We start from the raw sequence: 26,121 nt of genomic DNA on the forward strand, positions 1-26,121 counted from the left end.
TTACATTCTTAGCCTTAATCTTGCTCTCTGCCTATGAGATTTAAATGTGTGAATAATATTATAGTTATAAAATATAATTATATAATTTATAATTATATAATATATAATATAATTATAAAAATAATAATATTCTGCCTGAATATTTTGCTGACTTTTTTACTTTTAACTTCTTGACATATTTTTTGACCTTTCAGCAGTCTGTCAGGTATTTATTAATTGAAAGCTTTCTATCTTCTGTGATATCTTAAGAATACAAAATTTGAGCAATCAAATATATTCAATCTAGGGGAGTCGTGGGATACAGTTTAGAACAGCATTGTCTTTTTGATCTTGGCCATGTATACTCCCCTGTTTGTTTTTTGTTTTGTTGTTGTTGCTGCCATGTTTTAGGGGAAAAAGGCAAGAACAAAATTTTGTGCATGCTGGCCTTATTAGACTATAAGTTACTAGAGGTTAAAAAAAGAAAAAGACTTCTGTGTGTTCGTGAACACTTAACAAATAATGTTTTGTAATTACCAGTGTTGTTATAGAAGTCATCTTGGAAGGGCTTTGAGAAAGTGAATTATCCCAAAACTACAGAGGCAATGCTCTACAGAAAGGATTGGCAAATGTTGTGTACACTAACTCAGAGATTCTCAAAGGACAGCGTTAGTGTGCCATGATCAGCTGTGAATTAAGCCTCAAGTAGTTTAAATGATTTATTTACGTTTTTATAGGTGTCAGTCTCACATTCCTGCATGCTCTCTTAAATGGAAGGATGTGGGTTTAACTATGTTCACTTGAAGGCTCTGTCTGTCACGGGCATTGCTGTGTTAAGTAAGGTATGTGTTGTCACGGAGTGATGGAGTGAAATACAATGTTTTGAGGCTAACACGTTGGTTTTCAGTCAGCAAATGCCTTCCTTTCTTCCCCCTCGTTTGATACTGGGAAAGTAAAAGGTACGAAGGCATGAATTAAGCATTTGGCAAGTCGCTAACGTATTCAGCACTCTTTCTGAAATATATTTTAATTGTGAAAACCTGAATTCCAAAACTGGTTCCACAGTGACATTACTCTGAGGAAATGGCAAAAGCAGATAGACATGTGAGTGATTTCTTGCTAACACTCAGAAAAAGATAGTGATTGGGACTCAAGCAGTGAAGTTGCCAGTCCAAAGTTTAAAAAAAAAGGCAGAGTAAAGAAAAAAGTCAGATAACAGACCCAATAGCAGCGGAATTCATGATACTTAATAGCCACCTTATACCTAGTGAAAGAGAGGAAGAAAATGTAGATTTGAAACTGAGCAGGAGGAATAAGAAGCAAGAAAGTTTGGACCTGATAGTACATAAAATCAATATTTTTTTAATAATAATATGAAAAAACAATTTATGTAGTATAACTCTAATTTTCTTTAATATAACATTTGTGTCTATAAACGTGTTTGTAATTTATTTTTCAGTGATTTTTAAAAATTTTTATTGTTGAGAATATACACAGCAAAACATACACCAATTCAACAATTTCTACATGTACAATTCAGTGACATTGATTACGTTCTTGAAGGTGTGCGACCATTCTCACCCTCCTTTTCTGAGTTGTTTGTATGTAATCTTGAAAACATAGCAAAATGTTCAAGATTTTTTACTTTCTTTTATCTGTATTTTTTAACTTTTCTACAAAGAATATGAATTACTTAAGTAATCAAACTTGGAAACTCTACAGGGCAGTTCTACTCTGTCCTATAGGGTCACTATGAGTCGGAATCGACTTGACGGCAGTCAGTTTTGGAAGTAATCAAAAAGCTGTTATTCATTATATATACTTGCATATGTATATAACATTTGTTGTTCTGTCCTGACAGTAAATGTATCTTTTTGAATATTCTAGGTGCACCAGAGGCTTTCTTCCTGGCAGAATTTGGGAGTTGTTTATTGCAGTACTGTTGTGCCCTCTGATGGTGAGTTTTGGCAAATCAATTTTTTATGTCTAAACCAAACCAAACCAAGCCCGTTGCCATAGAGTTGATTCTGACTCATAGCAACCCTGTAGAACAGAGTAGAACGCCCTGTAGGATTTCTAAGGAGCGCCTGCTGGATTCGAACTATCGACCTTTTGCTTAGTAGCCATAGCTCTTAACCACTACGTCACCAGGGTTTCCTTATTATGTCCAGTGGGTTTTTTTTGTTTTGGGGTTTTTTTCCTTAGCCCAGTGTTTCCCGTTCTCTAACTAACATATACATTCATAAACCATACTCTTTCACTAAGGAACACTTGGAAGTCAGAAAGAGAAGAGAGGGCAAAGGAGGGAAATAAGATTTGCATAAGGATTGATTATACACTAGTGAATCTAGAGGAGAAGTCAGGAAGAAAAACTAATAGACCCTTCAAGTCATAGGTCATGGAATATTACTCTCTAGTCTTTTCATTTATGCTTTAGAACCGGGGACACAGTGTGAAGATCACAGAAGCACTGTGTTTGGCATTTCCTAACCACTGGGTCTTCACGTTAGAGATTGTGATCAAACAGTCCAGCACCTTGGTGGCATCAGAGCCTAGACAGAAGCAGTTCAAAGCCTGGGGCCTCCTACCCTTGCTTGTTTTTCTTCCCTTGGGCTCAGGGCTGCCGTATTCTTCTTTGATGTGGGAAGGGATAAACAGATGTTTGGGGAGCACATGCAGTCTGTGATGCTACACCCTGGCAGCAGGAGCTAAGCTTTGCTTGTTTTTCCAGTAGTAGAGGTTGATCTGTTCATTATTCTCTTTGTCATTTCTCTTACCTGATATCACACATTCTCAGTTTGGTTTGCCTGGCTTAGAGTTGCCTGTTAAATATATTTCTGTTTAATAGAACTCTTATTTCAGCCTTTTAGACATTAATTCATAGGCACAGCAACCGTCAAAAGAACACCCTGTAAATTTGCAAGGGCCTCTAACACTGAAGAAACCCCAAAAGATGAAGCATGAAAATCCTACAATCCCTTGTATTTAATCAATATAGATATTTGCGGTATTAGACGCCCCCCCCAAAAAAAAGCTGTTCAGTTATCCGAATATATAGAGAGTGTACTGGTATTTGCTAAATCCTCTAAAGTTAGAGGAATATTCACTGTAGTTACTCACTTGTAGTATGGGAAGGTTGAAAGGGAAAGCAGACCAGAAGCAAAACGAGGAAAATGTTAGCTGGATTTCTTTTTCCTGTTTTTTTTAGAGACGTAACTAACTGATTAAGTAATATAAATTAATATAGAAATGAAAAATTAAAAAGCAGCATTCATTGTCTCATTGGGGCCAGAGGGCAGATAGGTGTGTTGCCCCAGTCAAGATTCATTATGTACCCAGATGCCAACACTTCCCACATGGACATAATGCCACTTGCCCATGCTACCTACTCCATTTAGTCCTTACCAAAATAAAACCAAACCCTTTGCCATTGAGTTGGTTCCGACTCATGGTGACCGTGTATGACAGGGTAAAACTACCCCAATGGGGCTTCTAAGAAGCAGCTGGTGGATCGAACTGCCAACCTTTTGGTTAGCAGCTGAGCTTTTGACCACTGGGTCATCAGGGCTCATATTTAGTCCTTAGGCCCTTCCAAAGCAATGGATGGGTAACACTCTTACCCCTGACACTGCCTTGGTCCACTAAGCAGCCAAATGGGGGCTGTCCACATTTATATCAGCACAACTCCCAGCTCCCATCATCTTCCCCCATTACCACTGCTGGGTGACATCACTAGGTAATTTTAATAAAGAGAAGATTTCTGTCAATGTAAAAAATATTGTTTATAGTGCTGAATCCTCTCTCAGGTTTTGCTGAAGTAATAGCATTTCATTCAAAAAAATTTTAGCCTTTTAATATTGTCTGAAATTGTTACATATGCAGTCTTTATCAATATATATCAATAAACTATATATATTCAGCATAACTAAGTCATGTTACAACAGAAGACTCATGTACCAATGGTTGTTATGATGGTCAGTGGCAGTTAATTTGAATTAATGAATTCATATAGAAATTTATATTATTAATTTTACTATTTAATGCGGTGACTATTATTCTGTATACCTATCTTTATGGAAGTCTTGCAATAATTTAACAATGATGCAGTTGTACTGGGGCACCTGACTGAATGTTATCCAGGACATAAATGCTGCTAGGTTGTCCCTACGTTACATAAGGGGTTAAAGACAATTACTTTTTTACAAAAGCTGAAAGGACACCAACTTGAAAAAAAAATGAGGGTCTCCCAGTATTTCTGCCAATAAACCCTGTTGCCATCGAGTTAATACTGACTCATAGCAACCCTATAGGACAGGATAGAACTGCCCATAGAGTTTCCAAGGCTGTAACTTTACGGAAGGAGCCCTGGTGGCGCAGTGGTTACGCACTCAGCTGCTAACCAAAAGGTCAGCAGTTCGACCCCACCAGCTGCTCAGTGGGAGGAATATGTGGCAGTCTGCTTGCAGAAAGATTTACAGCCTTGGAAACCCTATGGGGCAGTTCTGCTCTGTCCTGTAGGGTCTCTCTGAGTCAGAATCAACTTGACAGCGATGGGTTTTTAATCTTTACAAAAGCAGCTTGCCACATCTTTCTGCTGAGCAGCTGGTGGGTTGAACCATCGACCTTTGGCTTAACTAGTGTGACACCAGGACTCCTCAGTGTCCTTACTACCGCCAAGTTATACATCTTTCTTACTTTGTACCTCTAAATTAATTCTACCTTAGATCAGTATAGCATGAGAAAAGGCTGCTTCATACACAGGTACGTCAATAGATAGCTTAGCCACAGTGACACCATTCACTGTTTGTGGTAACCGCCAAGCCACAGTCAGTATCCAATGAGGGCTTGATCTTTTTTTGTTGTTGTTTTTCTTTTGGTTTTTGTTTTGTTTTTTTCAGTTGCCATCAACCTGATTATGACTCATGGTGACCGCATGTGTGTCAGAGTAGAACTAGGCTCTATAGGGTTTTTAATGGCTGGTTTAAAAAGTACAAAGTCTAAAATATCACATTATATAATTGTGGTATCGTGTATCTATAACTAGGTATCTCAGTGATTTCTTACTGCGTTAACTGATAGAGAATAAATAAATTATCATTAATATTTAACCTCCCTACTAAAGCAGCCTTGTTAGTTGTTGCCGTCAGGTCGATTCTGACTCATGGCAGTCCCATGTATCTAGCAGGTTCTTGATCTTTTTTGTATCACATGTACTTTTGAGATCTAATGAAAGCTCTAGATGTCTCCTCTAGAAAAAATCATATATACACAAAGGGAAATTTACATACAATTTCATAGTGATCATAGGCTTCTTCAAGCCAAACCGTGGAATCTCTGGACTCATGGACCCCAACATAAGAACCCCTTTGGGTACATTGTACCCAGGTGCACATGCACATGGCCATATCGATGTTTCCTTACATGGGAGCCATTGTGCGTAGAGATTAAGAGCTCTGGATTCAAGCAGACCTATGTTTGCATCCCGTTTCCACCACTTACCAGCCTTATAAGCTTAGGCAAGGTAAGTTAACTTCTCAAACCCTCAGTTTTCTCCTCTGTAAAATGGAGGTAAGTTAACTACCTTCAAAAGAAAAATGTATTTATTCTGTAGAAATAGTACTTACCCACTAAAAACTCTTCCTGTTCTATAAAGAGTAGTTGTGGTAGTATTAAAGATCCTTAATCTAAAACACGTGGTCTTGGGTGCCTCATTTCAATTTCTCTGTGCCCCAGATCCTCAACTGTAAAATGATTAGTGAAATTTTTATGATTCTGTGATTTATACCTACTTAAAATCTTCAAAGCCTTCAGGAGTTTCCCTTCAGGTTAAATGAAAGGTAAAGATGAGAATAATTTTATTCCGCTGGTTAAGAGCTACAGCTGCTAACCAAAAGGTTGGCAGTTTGAACCCACCAGGCATTCCTTGGAAACTCTGTGGGGCAGTTCTGCTCTGTCCTATAGGGTCACTGAGTCGGAATCGACTCAACGGCAACAAGTTTGGTCTTTTTGGTTCTATAGACAGGTTGATTGTATAATCTGTCCTTCAATCCAGGACACTTTCGAGAGTGAAAGGGAGTGGTGTTACAAATTGTCAGAACAAGCAGCATAAACCAGGACACATCTTCATCTTGATGAGAGACAAAGTGCTGAAGGTGAGCTAGCGTAACAGCAAGAAAAATAGCCTGTTCATACCATAAAATTCACCCATTGTAGTATAAGCATCACAACAACCCAGTTTTAAAACACTCCCGTCACTCCTAAAAGTTCCCTTTTTCCCCTTCTGCAGCCGATCCCTGCTCTCATCCTCAACCCCAGGAAACCATTGTTCTTCTTTCCCTCTCTGTTGTTAGGATAAAATGTTCCTAAAATTGTCATGTAAATGGACTCATACAATATATAGTCTTTTGCATCTAGGTGTTTTTTGTTTGTTTGTTTGTTTTTCTGCACAGCATAATGCTTTTCAGGCTTATTCACCTTGTAGCACACATTGTGGAATCCCTGGGTGGGGGGCCAACTGCTAATGCCCTCAGTTGCTAACTGAACTGTTGGTGGTTGAGTCCACCCAGAGGTGCCTGGGAAGAAAGGCCTGGAGATCAAATTCCAAAAAAATCAGCTGTTGAAAACCCTATGGACCACAGTCCTACTCTGACATACATAGGGTCCATAGGGTTGACATCAACAAGTTAGACGTATGGTAATTCATTCCTTTATTTTTATTGCTGAGTAATATCACAGTGTATGGAAATGCCAAATTATTTTTAATTTATTCACCAAATGAGAGACATTTGGATTATTTTCTATTTTTGGCTGTTACGATTAATGCTGCTGTCAAAATTTACTCACTGGTCTTTTTGTGGCCATATGTTTTCATTTCTTGTGGGTAGAAACCTAGGAGTGGAATGGCTGGGCCAAACAAGTGTATGTTTACCTGCGCTGTTTTCCCACATGTCTGTGCCTCCTTGCATTCCCACTAGCAGTGTGAAGTATGCCAGTTTCTCCACATCCTCCCCACCACTCGGTATGGTTAACCCTAAACATTCTAGAGAATATATAGTAGCATTCTTTGTGTTCAAATATTTTCTTTGGTAAAATGTGTATTCAAGGCTCAGCCCATTTTAAAAATTTGACCATTTTCCTTATTTTGGGGGTTGAAAGAGTTCTTTATATATTCTTAAATTTTTCCTGTTACTTTTAAAATAGCTTTGAGAGAATGTGGAGTTTTTTTTTTTTTTTTAAGTCAAGTTGCGTTATTAATGACCACTGCCATATCAGTTGGAGATTCTATAATTGTTATCATTATCGTATTATGGGCGCCTAAAACATTTTCCCATCATTAAAGAAAACATGCCCCCTCAATATATATCTTGCATTCCAACTTAAGAAAGACTTGGCAACAAAAAAGGAAGTAATGAAGCTATGTAATCACTGAAGATTTAAGACACAAAGCCTCAGTGTTTTTATGTAGCAGAGTCCTCACCAGCCTAAATATGAAGGTGGGAAAGCTGAAGAGTGGCACCTTATATTTTTCCACTTTTTAAATGTATCAGACAGCTCAGTGGTTCTTTTTTTTTTGTAAGTAGAAACTTCCGTTTGAAAACTGCCAAAACGTGGATGAACTTGTCCTGTCACTGCTCTTGTCTTGAAACATCTCTAGGATTGGCTTTTCACACTGCCAAAAAAAGCAGCCACACGAGATTAGAAAGACTTTAACGTGTTGACAGTGGTTAAGCGTGGAGTAGAAGCAAATTTATGCCAAATTTTAGATGATGTCATCCATTCCAGAGTTGCTATCACTTGTGCAAGTTTTGAGGGAATTGGCCATCACCCCATTTCCCTCTGGGATGCAACTTGATGGAACTGCTGATATTGCCCTAGACAGTTTCTAGTTTTTTGTTGATAATGTGCATGTTGACAGTCAAAGAAAAATTCCTAATATGTGAGTGTGTTTTGGAAAATAGGCCGTTAGCATTAAAGGCTATGAACATATTTGAAAGAGTGTTGATTTTTTGCCAAAACACCACTTTGCACTCTGCACACATGGTGCATCTTCCATAGTTAGCAGCATGCGTACTTACTGCCTCAGAGAAGAAAGCAAGGAGCCCCCTCATTGTCCTAACTCAGTGCTTTTTTCATTGGTACATACTGGCATTGAAGGGTCTTCCAGCAGCCCTGAAGTCTTGCCTGATACCATCCCAAAACCCACTGCCATCGAGTCAATTCCGACCCATAGCATAGTTCTGCTAACTCAGAACTGAAACCACTTCAGAAGCCCACTTTTCAGACAAAGATTAGGTAGGGCTCTAAAACAAAAAATAACACACGTGAAGAACGTACTTCTTTTCTTCAGTCAAATATAGGACACCAAATGGGTAACTCTTGTCCAAAAGCAAGACAAGAAGGCAGGAGGAGACAGATACTGGACGAATGGATACAGGGGACCCAGGGTAGAAAGGGGGGGAGTGTGCTGTCAAACGTTGTAGGGTTTGCAACCAATATCACAAAACAATATTGTGTATAAATTTTTGGATGAGAAATTAACTTGAGCTGTAAACGTTGACTTAAAGTATAATAAAATTTTTTTTTTAATTCATGAGAACAGGGTTTTATCAAGAAAAAGGGCCAAAAATATAAAATTCTTCTCTGTTTGATTAAACTTTGAACAGAAGTTTTGCTTTTTAAGAGAAAAGGTTCATACAAGGAGGAACTTATTCATGGCTTGATTTCCTTGGGAGATGTTTAAGGCTTTATGAATGAGCATAATCTTACAGTTTAAGACCTCATAGTCATTATTAGGAAACCCTGGTGGTGTAGTGGTTAAGAACTATGGCTGCTAACCAAAAGGTCGACAGTTCAAATCCACCAGGTACTTCTTGGAAATCCTATGGGGCAGTTCTGCTCTCTCCTACAGAGTTGCTATGAGTTGGAATCGACTTGACGGCAACGGGTTTTGGTTAGTCGTTATTATGGATTTGGCAGAAAAACAGTGAACCCTTTTAGTGAAACTGTTGCTCTGAAATAGGTAATGAGAAATGAACCTTGTGAATTTTGCTAGAGAAAGTATCTCTGTAGGCTAGTCACGAATGAAAAGCTTTGTTAATTTCTCTGCAGGCATTTAGAAAAACCTCAGAGCTCCTAGAGAGTACCACCTCTCAGAAAACCTTGATATTGAAATTTGAATTTGTGATCTTTTCACTTTTGATATAGTATCAGAACAGTTATATGAATTCAGTTCTAAGAGTCTTAGAGATTTCTTAGATAACTTGCACAAGCCAAACCTAGCATCATCTGGCAAAGTGAGCTTTGATTATCTTTGTTACCATGTATCTTTCTGAGTTGTTTTCACTACTTCTTTGCATCAAAATTGAAAGATACAATCCTTTAGATATCAAGTTATACTGTGTTCCAAAATTAGGTCATTATGTGACTTCTTTATTCAAGCCAAACAGTAGCAGGCTTGAAATTGAAGTGTTCTTTTATATAGAATTAAAGTTTATTTTCTGTTTAATTTGTACATTTCGGTTTATTTTTCTTTTAAAAAAGAATCAGGAAGTATCCATTAATGTTGGTTTAAAAATGAAGGAGAAAAACTTCAGTTACTGTAACAATTTGTTTTTAAAATTTGGCTATGTGAAGGAAATCTGTTTCCAATGCAATAAAATAAATCATGTCTACAGTTTTAATGTGTAAATAATTTAGGTTTAGTGGGAAGTAAGGCTGAGGGAGGAATCCATAGCTTTATCAGATTCTCAGAAAGGTCAGCTATCCAAAAATATTAAGAAACAGAGTTGGTTTGCATAACTTATGTACTTTTTCCTTTGTTTCCTTCAGTGGAACAAATAATTTTTGTTCTCTTGGCATTTAAAGGGATGATAGGACATTTTCTCAAAGATGTGCTATATGATTTTAGACTTTCAATTTTTAAACCTTAAATTTTAGGGAATGCAAGGGAAACTGTTAAACCTGGCACTTTCACGTGGATTCTCATTGACTTTTCTCAGCAGCCTTATGCTGTTTTAGTGTCCCCACATTACAGGTGGAGAAACTGAGGGTCAGTTGCATTTGGTAATGTACCCATGGACCCAAGGTGTCTCCTTGTGGTAGAATTTAGCACTGCCAAAGCTGGGATTCCAAAGTGGGTAATTTTTCCACTGTATTCTACTGCCTGTACTTTGGAGTTGTATTCAGCTTTTCCACCCAAAAATTCAAGGTTACTTCCACAGCAGCAGCATCAGAAGCATTATTCTTAAAAAGAAAAAAAGTTTGGAATGATGTAAAGTAAGACAAGATTTAATTTTTACCAAACTCAAATGAAATATTTAATTCTTGGTAGAATGAGTAGATAAATAGAAAGAAGGTGACGACCTTTTATTTAGCACAAATGTTTTTGACATTTATTAGGAATTATTTCCATAAACTAATTTTAAAAGGACCAAAAAAATTTTAAGGTGCATAAGAAAAAAGCCTGTGCAATATTGAGATTATATTTATGAATATAGAAGTGATTACTAAAAATAAATTATTTGAAGATATTTAAGGATGAGACTAGTAAAAAAAAAAGTCTGCAAGACATTTATTGAGAAGAATAAACTTTTTGAAGAACATAAAAGAATTTCTGAATAAATACAGAATTACACCATGTTAATAGATATGAAGACAACACTGTAAGCATTATCAGTTCTCCCCAGATGAATGTAGAAATTTAATGCAAGGCTAACAAAAGTCCCAGCAGGAGCTGATGAACTTACTCAGAAAATCATATGGAAGAGTGAAACTATGCAATTAACTAAGATAAATTTAGAATAGAACAATAAGAAAAAGTTTTCCTAAACCAGATATTATGACATATTTTAAAACTATATTAATCAAAACAGGCAAGTATTGGTGTAGGAAAGATTGTTAGATCAAATTAGAGAAACTGTGCTTATATGGAAATTTGACGTGATAGAATTAAAAAAAAAAAATCAGAGGAGAAAGGGCAGACTGTTCTGTAAATGGTGCTGTTACAGTTGACTTCTCTACATCACAAAAGTAAATTCCAGATGGCTTAAGAAGTAAAATGTGAACCATAAAGCCCTAAAAGGAAAAAAAAAAAAAAAAGTTGGCCAGATTTACCTCAGAAACTAAAAGAAAGTTGAATAGAGCTGCCTACTGTCTCCCAATCTTCTTTTTATTTGTAATAGGAAAGAAAAAAAAAAAAAAAACCTGTTTTTTCAATGGGTAAATAAATTGTGGTACATTTTTACAATTAAATTCTATATAGGAGTTTAAATAAATGTTTCAGAAATATGATTCAACTTGGGTAAATCTCAAAAACAGTGTTGAGCATAAAAGGCAAATTGTAGAAGGTTGTATACAGAGTAAACATTTATATAAAGTCCAAATACATGCAAGCTAATATCGTATTAGTTATTTAATGCAGCATAGCAAATCACTGCAGTACATAGTAGCTTAAAGCAACAGTAATCCTTTGTTTTCCTCTCACAGTTCCTGTGGATTAGGAATTCAGTGTTACCAGGTGGAAAGCACATGTTTTGCTTGGCATGACTCATATTAGCCCATAAACGAGAGACCAAGGTGGAAGAGTGTAAAGGTGCCTTTATTTTATTGAGCAAGGAAAGGAAGCAGTCGAGGCTCTTGGCGCCAAGACTGCTCTGAGAGGGCAAGGGAAAAAAGTTATTTTTAAGGGGTTTACAAGTAGGGAGTTCATACAAGTTAACCCAGTACCCAGTGCCGTCGAGTTACATCAGCAATATTCTTAATCATACCATGCAGTCACCAGGATTTTCACAGGGCAGGCCAAGCAATGGAACTGCAATTTTAAAGCAAAAATGGTGAGGCTGGCCAAGCAATGGGGCTAGAATTCTAATGCAAATTTCAAGGCAGACCAAGCAAGCTGCAGTGGAATTTTCTGCAGCCTGGGAACCTCTATATTATCAAAAATGGTTTAGCTAGATAGTTCTGGCTCAGGGCCTCTTTTGAGGTTGTAGTCCCATATCAGCTAGGACTACAAAACATCTAAAGAACTGGAGCTGAAGGATTCACTTCTAAGGTGGCTCACTCACATGGCAGACAAGTTGGTGCAGGCTGTTGGTGGGGGGCCCCACTTCCTCATTTCGTCTTCTCTGTAGGGCTGTAGAATTGTCCTCAAGATGTGGCAACTGGCTTCCCCCAGAGCAGGTGATCCAAGAGAACAAGGCAGAAGCTGCCACGCCTTTTATGACATAGCCTCAGAAGTTATGCACCATCAGTTCTGCTATATTCTACTGATTATACAGACCAGCTCTTATTTAATGTGAGAAGGCACTATACAAGGTTTTGAATGCCTAGGGGTGAAGACTGTAGAAAGCCATTATAGAGGCTGCTTACCACAATACTATAAATTGTACACATATACATACATGTGTGATGTGTGTGTGTGTATAAAATGATGGAAATGATAAAAATCACCAGTTACCAATTTCGGGATAGTAGTTTCCTTTGGAGAAAGAAAGATTGCTCCAGTGTGAATACTTTTTTGAAGGGGAACAAGACTAGAATGAAGGAAGAAGTCCAATTACAATGTAGCTGAGAGAAGAAAGAGGGTGGTAGTGGCCTGGACTAAGATGGTGATAGTAAAGAGATTTGGAGGGATCCCTGGTTAAGCAGATGATTAAGCGCTGGACTGTTAACCTGAAGGTTGGTTGTTCAAACTCACCCAGAGGTGCCTTGGAAGTAAAACCTGGAGATCTGCTTCCAAAAGGTCACAGCCTTGAAAACCCTATGGAGCAGTCCATACACATGGGGTCACCATGACAGAATCAACTCAATGGCACTAACAACTATCAACAAAGAAATATTCAGAAAATCTAATGAAAGACTTGGTGACTGATTAGATATGAGGAACGAGAGAAAGCATAGTCAAGGATACCAGGCAGTTTTCTAGCTTGGGTAATAATTAATGGTGGTATTACTGATCTGAGAAATGTCAGAGATAGGTGTTTAGAGGAGAATAAACTCAATTTAGAATTCTGGTGCTTGGGGTATGCCTGAGGGACACCCACTTGTCCAGTAGGTAATTGAATGTAGATTTGGAATATCATCAGCATTTAGATGGTAGCTGATAATTTAGAAGAACATGGAAATGCCTAGAGAGTGTGTGGAGTAAGAAGCACAGAGGACTAGGAAGAAGCACTTAGTAACTTTTAAGGAATGAGTGCAGGAAAAAGAGCTTTGAAGAAAAATTACAAGATGTGACCAAGAAATTAGAAAAAAACACAGTGTGGTATCATAGAAGCCAAAAGGACAGCTTTTTAGAAAGTGAGTGAGTAGTTATCTTTAAATGCTGCTAAGTTAAAGACTAAAATGCCTACTGAATTTAGCAACCTCGTATCATATGTGACCTAGACAAAAACAGTTTTTTTAATCAAATAATGAGATTCAGAACCACTTTGCATTGGGTTGAACTGCAGAACCTTGGGAATATCTTCTAACCTTGCTGGGCTTTATTATTCTTAGCTGTAAAAGAAAGGCGTTAGCTTGTATAATCTCTCTGGCCCTTCCATCACTGAAATTCTATGATTATATTTCACATTTGTGATGCAGAATATTGCAGAAAGGGAGAAGGAAAGAAACAGGAGATGGCAAGATCATAAACAACTGGAATTATCCATCATAAAGTTCAGCTCAACAATGCAAAGTAAAGCTTTCACTAGCTTTGCATAAAGCACCCCATATGCGCTTCCTTACAGTACCAATTCCCCTTCCTAATAACTCCTCAAGTTATACACAGTCATGTTGATAAGACATTATAGAGGAAATTGTACCCATTATTTCAAGCATCAGCCAAACCTCTACTATGAATTATTTTCATCGGCATCTTTTTTAACAGTTGTCAAATATCTTTATAACATTTAACAAGTAACAAGCTGTTTTTATGTTGACTGTTTCTCTTGCTAAGACCCCCAAAGACGTTTTTTTCCCAATTGATTCCTTCCTTAACTCCAGCGTCTGTAGTCCCTGCATTGCTCTTCTTAGTTTGCACAATTCTTCACCTTTTTTTTTTTTTTTACCTTTTTGTTTTTATGCCTAAATCTGTCGTCGTGTTCTGGCTGTAAGTGTTCATTTTGGATGACCCATAATTTCTAGGTCTCTGTAAGGTACACTGCTGTAGAACATACTTAGATTATTTCTTATTTTACTGATGTGGAAATCCAAGCAAAAGATTTAAAAAAAAAAAAATCCAACTAAAGAACCACTTGATGCAATTGAAAAAGAATACTTGCCTGTGGAGAAGAGAAGCTGGCAATTGTCATTAACTGACTTTACTGTAACTAGATGTTATTTTATACATTGTTAAACTAGAAGAACTTTGGTAATTGTTCTTCTTTGATTGCAAACCAAGAAATTTAACATTTACATTACTATCTAGTGTGTAGGAACAAAGGAGACCTGGGGATTTATTTCAAAAGCAGTATTATTATAAAGGTTTGTCAGCTCTGAATTGTGCTATTCCATGTAGATTTTCTCAGATTTTCATATTTCATTCCTTTGAAAGGCTTCATGCTCTTTAGAAGAAGAAGTCAAACTGGGTGAGAAAGACTCACTGACTTTCTGTCAGTTATTCTAAAACAGTAACCCCTAAGTACTGATCTGTAAAACTGATATTTTCATGAAATCCCCCATAAGTTACATGTTTAAAACTCACAGAGTCCTTTCACTTTTAAATTCAACTCTGTCTATTTCTTGAGATCTGTGGTTGAATAGTTGCTCTTTTTCACACAAGAAAGGAGATAGTGGGAGGGGGAGGGACATGCAGGTGAATAAATTAATCACTTAGTTTTATAACCCCATCATCATTACTGCCTATAGAGGAGAGAGAGAAGTTCACTTTAGTGGCCCTGACTGTAAGGGAACACTGAATTGCTAAGGATTTCTTTTAGAAAAGAGAAAGAAAATGACAACTTTTTCAAATATGTTTAGGTATTACACACTGTGTGTTAAGTTCCGATTATTATTTTTGGCTTCATTTTTCTTTGGCAGCATAGACTACCCCTTTGGAAGGAATAAAGTGATAAGGATTTCTGACTTTACTGCCTTTTAGTGTTTTTGTAAAAAACAAAATTGTGTACCTAGTGGTATTAACTACTATGGGAATTGATGTCCTGCTGTGAACTAGGAAACTAGATAAAATATGTTCAACTGTTTTCAGGCATTGGACAATAGGCAGCATAGGACTTGGTCTCTGAAAGAAAAAAGAAACAAGTGAGATGAGCCCTACATTGCCTCACCTTACAGACTGAGACATTTTCCAGGCCGCAATACAGGGCGGGGAACCCAAATGGAGTCTCGCCATCTGAGATGAAGAAACAGAGATTAGAGTTTGGAGAGGCCAATGCAGCTAGAATTTGTGAATTAGAGGAGAAGAGGAAGCTATGAAGAAAAGGAATCGCAGAAAACTTCTTTGGCTGAATTCTAAACCACAAGACAAGACTAGAACAACTTCCAAGGAAAGAATAATTACCAGGGAGCTGTAAGGTGAACAGTTCTCAGTGCTCGTACCAGGCCAGAAATCATTTGACTTCCCTGCAGTCATTGTGAAGAGACATCACTGAATACATGAACATTCAGTAGGGACCCCAGAAGGACCACAACTTAGAAGTGAGGCCAAATTAGCCCTGAAATAAAGAATTCTTTAGATCTGTCCTAAAAGAATTATTAAAAGTCTTGAAAGGGTCAAACTAATATGGAAGTAATTTAACTATACAACAAGATCTAGCACTCAGCAGTGGAAAATACACAATGTCCAGCATCCAGTAAAAAATTTCTTGGTATGTGAAGAAGCAGAAAAATGTGACCCAGAACCAGAAGAAAAATTAGTAGAAACAGAGAATGACAGAGATGATAGAATTTAAAGACAAGGATGTTAAAATAGCTGCTGTAAATATGATCCTTATATTCAGGGAGGAAAAGGAAAACTAAGCATGATGAGAAAGAAATGGAAGATACTATAAAGAAAAAGTGGAACTTCTAGAAATGAACAGTATAATATCTAAAATAAAAAATAGTATAGATGGAATTTACAGCAGATTAGACACTGCGGAAGAAATCAGTGACATTGAAAACTGTCACAGTGGATGATGGGCTGAGGGCTGTGGGGACCATGGTCTTGGGCAACATCTAGCTCAATTGGCAGAACATAGTTTTGTTTTGTTTTTAGTTTATAAAGAAAATGTTCTACTTGGTGATTAGCATCTGGGGTCTTAAAAACCTGTGAGCAGCCATCTAAGATACAACACTGGCCTCACCTCCTTTGGAAGCAAGGGAGAATGAAGAAAACTAAAGATACAAGGGAAAGATTAGTCCACAGGACTAATAGACCACATCTACCACAGCCTCCACCAGACTGAGTCCAGTACAACTCGATGGTGCCCAGCTACCACCACTGACTACCCTTTTAGCTCAGTAATGAAGTTGCTCCCAAGGTTCACCCTTCAGCTGAAGATTAGACAGGCCCATAATTTAAAATAAGACTAAAGGGACACACCAGCCCAGGGGCAAGAACTAGAAGGCAGGAGGAAACAGGAAAGCTGATAAAAGGGAACCCAAGGTCAAGAAGGGAGAGTGATGACGTCATGGGGTTGTTAACCAATGTCATAAAACAATATGTATACTCACTGTTTAATGACAAACTAGTTCTGTGAACCTTCATCTAAAGTACAGTAAAAAAAAATTTTTAATCAGAAGTTCAAGATACCAAAAAAAAAAATTGTCGTGATTGAAACTACCAAAAAAAAAGGGGGGGGGACCTGAAAAATATGAAGAGAGCCTCACTGACCCTTGAGACAAAATTAAATGGTCTAATATAAGTATAATTGAAATCTGAGGAGGAGAGGGCTGGGGGGGGCAATGAAAAAGATATTTAAACAATGTCAGAATTTCCCATATTTGATGAAAACTATGGTTGGAACACAAAAGTTGGAAACAAAGAAGGATGATCAGTAGTTGGAAAATATGACCTTGGTGACAGAAATTATGTCAGAGATTGCATGATAGAATTTTGCAAGACCAGTGACTTCATTGCAGATACCCTTTTTCACCAGCATAAATGGCAACTATACACATGGACCTCACCATATGGAATATACAGGAATCAAATAGACTACATCTGTGGAAAGAGACGATGGAAGAGCTCAACATCATCAGTCAGAACAAAGCCAGGAGGGGTCAACTGCAGAACAGACCATCATTGCTCATATGCAAGTTCAAGTTGAAACCGAAGAAAATTAGAACAAGTCCACGAGAGCCAAAGTACAACCTTGCATATATTTTACCTGAATTTATTTAAAAAAAAAAATTTTTTTTTTTTTTTTTTTTAGAAACTATCTCAAGAATAGATTTGATACACTGAACGCTAATGACTGAAGACCAGACAAGTTGTGGAATGACATCAAGAACATCATACGTGACAAAAGCAAGAGGTCATTAAAAAGACAGGAAAGAAAGAAAAGAGCAAAATGGATGTCAGTAGAGACTCTGGAACTTCTCCTTGCATGTCAAGTAGATAAAGTAAAAGGAAGAAATGATGAAGTAAAAGAGCTGAACAGAAGATTTCAAAGGGTGGCTTGAGAAGACAAAGTAAAGTATTGTAATGACATGCTTAAAGGCCTGGAAATGGAAAACCAAAGGGAAGAACACGCTCAGCGTTTCTCAAGCCAAAACAACTGAAGCGAAATTCAAGCCTCAAGTTGCAACAGTGAAGGATTCTATGGGGAAAATATTAAACAACGCAGGAAGCATCAAAAGAAGATGGAAGAAATACGCAGAATCAGTGTACCAAAAAGAATTGATCGACATTCAGCCATTTCAGGAGGTAGCATATGATCAGGAACTGATGGTACTGAAGGAAGAAGTCCAAGCTGCACTGAAGGCATTGGCGAAAAACAAAGCTCTGGGAATTGACGAAATACCAATTGAGATGTTTCAACAAATGGATGCAGCACTGGAAATACTTAGTCTTATACGCCAAGAAATTGGGAAGACAACTGCCTGGCCAACTGAATGGAAGAGATCCATATTTATGCCTGTTCCCAAGAAAGGTGATCCAACTGAATGGGGACATTATCAGACAACATCATTAACATCACATGCAAGTAAAATTTTGCTGAAGATCATTCAAAAGCACCTGCAGCAGTATATCAACAGGGAACTGCCAAAAATTCAAACAAGATTCAGAAGAGGATGTGGAACCAGGGATATCATTGCTGATGTCATGTGTGTCAGGATTGTATCCTTTCACCATATCTATTCATCTGTATACTGAGCACATAATCTGAGAAGCTGGACTATTGTAGAAAAACAGGGCATCTGGATTGAAGGAAAACATATTAACAACCTGCATTATGCAGATGACACAACCTTGCTTGCTGAAAGTGAAGAGGTCTTGAAGCACTTCACAAAGATCAAAGACCAAAGATTGAAATCGTCAAGGATCTCCTTTTACTTGGATCCACAATCAACACCCATGGAAACAGCAGTCAAGAAATCAAGAGATGTGTTGCATCGGGCAAATCTGCTGCAAAAGACCTTTTTAAAGTGTTGAAAAGCAAAGATATCACCTTGAGGACTAATGTGCACCTGACCCAAGCCATGGTGTTTTCAGTCGCCTCATATGCTTGTGAAAGCTGGACAATGAATAAGGAAGACCAAAGAAGAATTGAAACCTTTGAATCATGGTCTTAGGGAAGAATATTGAATATACCATGGATTGCCAAAAGAACGAACAAATCTGTCTTGGAGGAAGTACAACCAGAATGCTCCCTGAAAGTAAGGATGGAAAAACTATGCCTTACATACTTTGGACGTGTTGTCATGAGGGATCAGTACCTGGAGAAAGACATCATGCTTGGTATAGTAGAGGGTCAGTGAAAAAGAGGAAGATCCTCAAAGAGATGGATTAACGCAGTGGCTGCAACAATGGGCTTTAGCTTAACAACAATTGTGATGATGGCGTAGGACTGGGCAGTGTTTCGTTCTGTTGTATGTAGGGTCGCTATGAGTTGGAACCAGCTCAACGGCACCTAACAACTACAAGAACGTGAGCCCAGAGATCTAAGAAGCTCAACAGGACCCAAGCAGAATAATCATAAACAAAACTGTTCAAAGGCACATCATATTGTTGAAAACCAAAGATGGAGAGAAAAGATTAAAAGCATCAGGAGAAAAAAGACATGTTATACACAAGAAAACAAAGATAAGAATATACACAGGCTTCTCATCATATACTATACAAACCAGAAGACATTTTCATGAGTTCTTCAAAGTGCTGAATGAGGGGGAAAAAAAAACTATCAAACTAGACTTACATACCCAGCAAAAATATCTTTCAAAACTGAAGGTGAAATAAAGACTTTTTCAGACATATGAAATCTGAGAGAATTTATTGACATCATACCTGCCCGTAAGAAATGGTTGAAAAAGCTCTTCAGGCAGAAAGAAAATAATACCAGATGGAAATTTGAATCTATATCAAAGGAATGACAAGCACCAGAGAAAGTAAACATGTGTTTAAATATATGAGATTTTATTCCTAACTTTTAAATTTCTTTAAAAGATAATTGTCAAAGCAAAAATAATGCATGGTTGATAACATATATAGAAAGAAAGTATATGAGAACAATAGCACAAAGAACACAAACAGGGGCAAGGGAAATATATTGTTGTAAGTTTCTCTACGGTAAACCTAAAATGATATGATATTATTCAAAGGATGACTATGATAAGCTGAAGATTTATATTGTAAACCCTAGAGCAGTGTTCAGCTAACTGTGGTCCATAGGTAAAATCTGGCACGCTACTTATTTTTGTAAAGCTTGTTGGAATACAACCATGCCTATTCATTTACATATGGCTGCTAATTCACTGCAGAGTTCTGAGGTTGTATCAGAGATCTTAGGACCCGCAAAACACAAAATATTTACTATTTAGCTCTTTACGGAAAATGTTAGCCAACACCCATTTAAAAAAAAAAAAAAGGAAGGTATAGCTAATAAACCAGTAACCAAAACCAATCCCAGTGCCGTCAAGTCAATTCCGACTCATAGCGACTCTGTAGGACAGAGTAGAACTGCCCCATAGAGTTTCCAAGGAGCGCCTGGCAGATTCAAACTGCCCACCCTTTGGTTAGCAGCTGTAGCACTTAACCACTATGCCACCAGATTAAATGAATTGACTGAAAAGCAACGGGTTTAGAGATTAAATGGAATCATAAAAAATACTCAATCCAAAACATGGCAAGAATAGAGAAAAAGTGAAGAACCATTGGAACAAATAGAAAATATGCAAAATGGTAGACTTAAACTCAACCATATTGATAATCACATTAAATGTAAATGATATGAACACTTTACGTAAAAAGCAGATATTGTCAAATTAGATAAAATATCAAGACCCAACTATATGCTGTCTACATGAAAACCACTTTAAATATATTGACATAACCAGTGAAAAACCCAGTGCCGTAGAGTCAGTTCCAACTCATAGCGACCTTGTAGGACATAGAGAGGTTAAAAGTAAAAAGATGGCTACTGTGAATACAGCTGTAGTGAACATTGGTGTACAAGCCTCTTTTTGAGTCTGTGCTTTCAAGTCTTTTGGGTATATACCTAGGAGTGGAATTGCTGATTCATATGTTAGTTCTATTTTTAGTTTTTTGAGGAACCACCGCACTTTTCTACAACGGCTGTATTATTTTGCATTCCTACCAGCAATGGATAAGGGTTCCAATTTCCCCACATCCTCAACAATATTTGTTATTTTCTGGGATATTTTTTGTTTGTTGGTTGGTTTGTTTTTGTTTTTTTACCTTAGCCATGCTAAAAAAACTAGTGGAGGTGAAATGGTATCTCATTGTGGTTTTGATTTGCATCGCTCTGATGGCTAATGACACAGAGCATCTTTTCACATGTCTGGTGGTCATCCTTTTTGGTGAAATGTCTGTTCAAATCCTTTGCCCATTTTATACTTGGGTTATCTGTCTTTTTGTTGTTAACTTGTACACCAGTGTTCATTGCAGCACTATTCACAACAGCCAGAAGGTGGAAATAACCTAAATACACATCAGCAGATGAATGGCTGAACAAAATGTGGTACAACCAGCCAGTAAGAAAAACAAAGTCTTGGTACGTGCTACAGTATAGATGGAGCTTAAAGACGTTGTTGTTGTTATTGTTAGGTTCCATCAAGTTGGTTCCGACTCATAGCAACCCTGTGTACTGTAGAACAAAACAGTGCCCAGTCCTGTGCCCTCCTCACAGCCTTTGCTATGTTTGAGCCTATTGTTGCAGCCACTTTGTCACTCCATCTCATTAAGAGTCTTCTTTTTCGCTGACCCTCAGCTTTACCAAGCATGATCCTCTTCTTCAGGGACTGGTCCCTCCTGATAACATGTCCAAAGTACATAAAATGAAGTCTTGCCATCCTTGCTTCTAAGGAGCATTGTGGCTGTACTTCTAAGACAGATTTATTCATTGAGGACATTATGCTGAATGAAACAAGCCTGACACAAAAGGACAAATATTGTATGACCTCATTTATATAAAAAGACAAGAAAAGGCAAATGTACAGAAACCAAAGTTATTAGTGGTTACCAGGGCTGGGGGGGTGGGGCAAAGAGGGGTTAATAGTAATGGAAAAATTACATTGGTTAAGAGTAGGGTTGCACAGCTGATTATTGTAATTGCTGTCAATAAGTTGCATACCTGTAAAAGGTTGATTTGGCAAAAGTTGTCTGATAGGCATATTTACAACAGTGACCAAAAAAAAAAAGTATCTGCTGAGGCTGCTTATGTACAGCCAAACACCTCATGGAATTTGATTCCTTGGTTTGGACATGTAGGGTCACGGTTTCATGGGACATCCCAGTTAATTCACCTAATAACGTGTTCAGTGTTTCTGTTCTACCTCCTAGTTCGTTGCATAGTACCCAGGGTCTTAAAAGCTTGCTTGTAGCCATCCAAAGCACAACAATTGGTCTCTATTCACGTGGAGCAACAGAGGAAGGAGGAGAGTCAGGAATTGGAGGAGGAAATGGAATGTGTGGCTAATTGCCTCCATGAACAACTGCCTCCTTTGCCATGAGACCAGAAAAACTGGATGGTGCCTAGTTGCCATTCCTGCACATTCTGATCAAAGATTTCATAGAAGAATCCTGATCAAAGGTGGGGGGGAAATGTAGAACATAATTTAAAATTCTTATGGACTCCATTCTTTTGAGAGCCATGGAGGGTAGATAAACCCCTGAAACTGTTGCCCTGAGATGACCTTTAAACCTTAAACCAAAAATATCACCTGAAGTCTTCTTAAAACCAAACAGTAGTTTAGCTTACTTAGTAAAAAAAGGTTTGCCCACAGCATTATGCTCTTACAAGAGTTATCTACATGGATAACTATGAGCCCAAGAGACAGAAAGGGCCACGTGAACCAGAGACTTACATCATCCTGAGACCAGAAGAACTAGATGGTGCCCGGCCACAACCGATGACTGCCCTGACAGGGAGCACAACAGAGAACCCCTGAGGGAGCAGGAGATCAGTGGGATGCAGACCCCAAATTCTCATAAAAAGACCAGACTTAATGATCCGACTGAGACTAGAGAAATCCCGGCGGTCATGGTCCCCAAACCTTCTGTTGGCCCAGGACAGGAACCATTCCTGAAGACAACTCATCAGACATGGAAGGGACTGGACAATGGGTAGGAGAGAGATGCCGATGAAGAGTGAGCTACTTGTATCAGGTGGACACTTGAGACTGTGTTGGCATCTCCTGTCTGGAGAGGAGATAGGAGGGTAGAGAGGGTTAGAAACTGGCAAAATTGTCACGAAAGGAGAGACTGGAAGGGCTGACTCATTAGGGGGAGAGTAAGTGGGAGTATGGAGTAAGGTGTATATAAGCTTATATGTGACAGACTGACTTGATTTGTAAACGTTCACTTAAAGCTCAATAAAAATTATTAAAAAAAAAAGTTATCTACATGGGATCATATTGACAACAGCAACTCGAAAGATAGGAACCTTAGAGGGGCAGTGAGTTTATGTTAATAAGGGAGGAACAACTCAGAGAAGGAGGATGGGAATGGTTGCACAACTCGTAGAATGTAATCAGTGTCGCTAAATTGAACCCGTAATAACAGTTGAATTGGTGTATGTTTTACTGTATATACTCTCAACGACACCAACAATATAAATAAAATTTAGGAGAAAAAAAAAGTAAAAAGGATGGTGGAAAAAAAGAAAAGAAAAAAACCTTTTAAGTATAACAAAAAAACCTATGTCCACACAAAGACCTGTGAGTGAATAATCATAAAAGCTTTATTTGTAATAGCCAAGCACTAGAAACAATCCATATGTCCATCAGCAAGTGACTGGATAAAGAAATTGTAGTGTAACCATGCAGTAGAATACTACTCAGCAGTAAAAATGAACTAATATATAAAACAACATGAATGAATCTCAAAATCATTATGTTGAGAGAGAAAAACCCATTGCCATTGAGTAGATTCCAACTCATAGCAACCCTGTAGGGCAGAGTAGAACTGCCCCATCGAGTTTCCAAGGAGCACCTAGTGGGTTTGAACTGCCGACCTTTTGGTTGGCAGCCGTAGCACTTGACCACTATGCCACCAGGGTTTCCTGTTGAGAGAGAAGTAGGCATAAAAGAGTGCATTCTGTGTGATTCCATTAATATACAACTTTAGAAAAATTAAATATAATCTTTATTGACAAATATCAGATTAGTGGTGGGTTTCCTTGAGATTAGAGATAAATGGAGATTAACTGGGATGGGGCTCAGGGGCATTTTGGGGGATATTGGAAACGTTCATTATTTTGATTGTTGTGTCAAAACTCATCAAAATGTCTATTTAAAATAACAGTGTATCTTATTATTTTTAAACTCTGCCTCATTAAAGGTTCTTTCAAAAAATTCAAAGCATGAAAGAACTTAGTATGGGAATTTTGTATACACCATAGGCCTTTTAAGTTGCTAAAATAGGTAAAGAAAACCAAAAAAAAAAAAAAAACCCACTGTTGTCGAGTCGATTCCGACTCTTAGCGACCCTATAGGACAGAGTAGAACTGCCCCATAGAGTTTCTAAGGAGCACCTGGCAGATTCGAACTGCTGACCTCTTGGTTAGCAGCCGTAGCACTTAATCACTAAGCCACGAGGGTTTCCAAAATAGGTAACGTAAGATGTAAATGACTACAACTATGGAAATTTTGATGCATTTGTAATCTCCACAGTATTAATCTACACAAATTTCCTCTAAACTCTTCAATTTTTAGTGGAATGTGAATCATTAGTTTCTTATTAGTCCACTTTAGGAAGAAGTCATTCCTTTGGGATTCTCGAGAGCTCTGGCTCCCAAGAGCCACCTCTTGGTTACTTAATAGAATGTTACTAAATGGAGCCAGGGTTTGTATTCACCGGTACCAAGAGCTCTACCTCCTGTTCCTAGGAATGCCTCCCGTGACCCACTCAGAAGACAATTCTTTGCATGGTTTCTTTTTTCTGAAAAGTGAGTTGATCCATAGGATCTTCTGTAATCCAGCTCCCAGAATAACCTCCAACTAAAGCTGTAGGATATAGTCTTCAACCTTTTTTGAAAAGATTTCAAACTACCCTAATAATAATAGAGCACATGTAAGAATATAATGTGCCTTTATAATGAAATCTAATTATCATGTTTGTGGGTCTTTTTCCCTCAGATGTGACAGTGGTTTATCAAAACGGGTTACCTGTGATATCTGTGAGGCTACCATCCCGGCGTGAACTCTGCCAGTTCACACTTAAACCTATCTCAGACTCTGTTGGTGTGTTTTTACGACAACTCCAAGAAGAGGATCGGGGAATTGACAGAGTTGCAATCTATTCACCAGGTATACTAACTTCATTGTTAATTCCCACCAACCCCTCCTCTCCCCCAAACCATCCCTATACATGCACATACACACCACTGCAAAAGAATTCCACGCCACACTCTTAACTTTAGAAAATTTTTGTTTGTTTAGCAAATTTCAGGAGTGAGAGTGACTTGTCTTCCAGTGGTTCTCAGAATATAATTGTTCAGTCCTAGCAAATGTATACACAGTGAGTCTTCATAAGCGACACACATATAATGCCACGGGCAAGGATGAGCAATCAATCACATTTTATATTATTGAGACCTTTTATCATTAGCTTTAGGCACAGAATAAATTCTTCCAGTAGTTGAGCCCTCATCTCTGGAGATATGAAATACTAGTTCATCTTTTTAGATTTTTTTATAGATTTCACGTAAAAGTTTACTAAAGTAAAGAAATATGTGATCTGAAAAGAATACAAAATGAGCTATTAAAAATTCCTGTTTGATATGACATCCATTTCATTTATTTATTTATTTAAAGCACCTTAAATTTTTTCCCATCCTTTACTTTGAAAAATTTCAAGCCTACAGAAAACTTGACGAGTATAGAAGTACCTAGTTACCCTTCACCTGGACTCACCAGTTGTTAACAATTTGCCACATTTCTGTGCTTTAAGTTTTTATTTTAAATACAATTAACTTTCAACTCATCTAGTAATATAATCAGTCGCTCTAATGGAAAGTACCATATATTAGAAAACAATTACTTTTTACTCAACCAAATTCCATCATGGACAGATGTAAGAAGTCCATGCAGTTCTCCCCGTGACCCTAGATTTCCGACTGACACCAGTAGATCTATGACCAATAATTATTTCACTTGTTTATCAAGTTCTACTGGAAAGCATGTTGTTAAATCTTCGCACATGTGAGGCCATAAAAGCAAAGTGTCTCAGAAGATCTAAGCTTCATTTAGTGTAGAACTGGGGAATGAGGCAAAAAATTAACTGAAATTAAAAGGGGTCATTTTTTTAATTTATTTTGAGGATTGCGTTTTCCTGACCAATCTTGAATAATTACTGACACATGACAAGTTTCATTTCAATTTTTCACAGATGGTGTTCGAGTCGCTGCCTCAACAGGAATAGACCTTCTCCTCCTTGATGACTTTAAGCTGGTCATCAATGACTTAACATACCATGTGCGACCACCAAAGAGAGGTAAAAAGTAACTTTGATAAGGTTGTAGATATGTGGGAAGGGCATTT

General features: G+C 37.7%; 1 protein-coding gene across 3 annotated transcripts in view; it reads left to right on the top strand.

The window, feature by feature from the left end:
- Positions 1 to 26,121, top strand: part of MCU (mitochondrial calcium uniporter) — a 236,815-nt gene that overhangs the window by 167,122 nt on the left and 43,572 nt on the right. For all 3 annotated transcript variants that reach the window (XM_023547064.2, XM_064269706.1, XM_064269705.1), the window contains exons 2-4: positions 1,867 to 1,936; positions 24,718 to 24,888; positions 25,970 to 26,074. In XM_023547064.2, the coding sequence (XP_023402832.1) occupies positions 1,867 to 1,936; positions 24,718 to 24,888; positions 25,970 to 26,074 (346 nt within the window). The remainder of the gene's footprint in view (positions 1 to 1,866; positions 1,937 to 24,717; positions 24,889 to 25,969; positions 26,075 to 26,121) is intronic.

The sequence above is a fragment of the Loxodonta africana genome, chromosome 16 (genome assembly GCF_030014295.1).
Source record: "Loxodonta africana isolate mLoxAfr1 chromosome 16, mLoxAfr1.hap2, whole genome shotgun sequence".
Classification (NCBI taxonomy): Eukaryota; Metazoa; Chordata; class Mammalia; order Proboscidea; family Elephantidae; genus Loxodonta; species Loxodonta africana.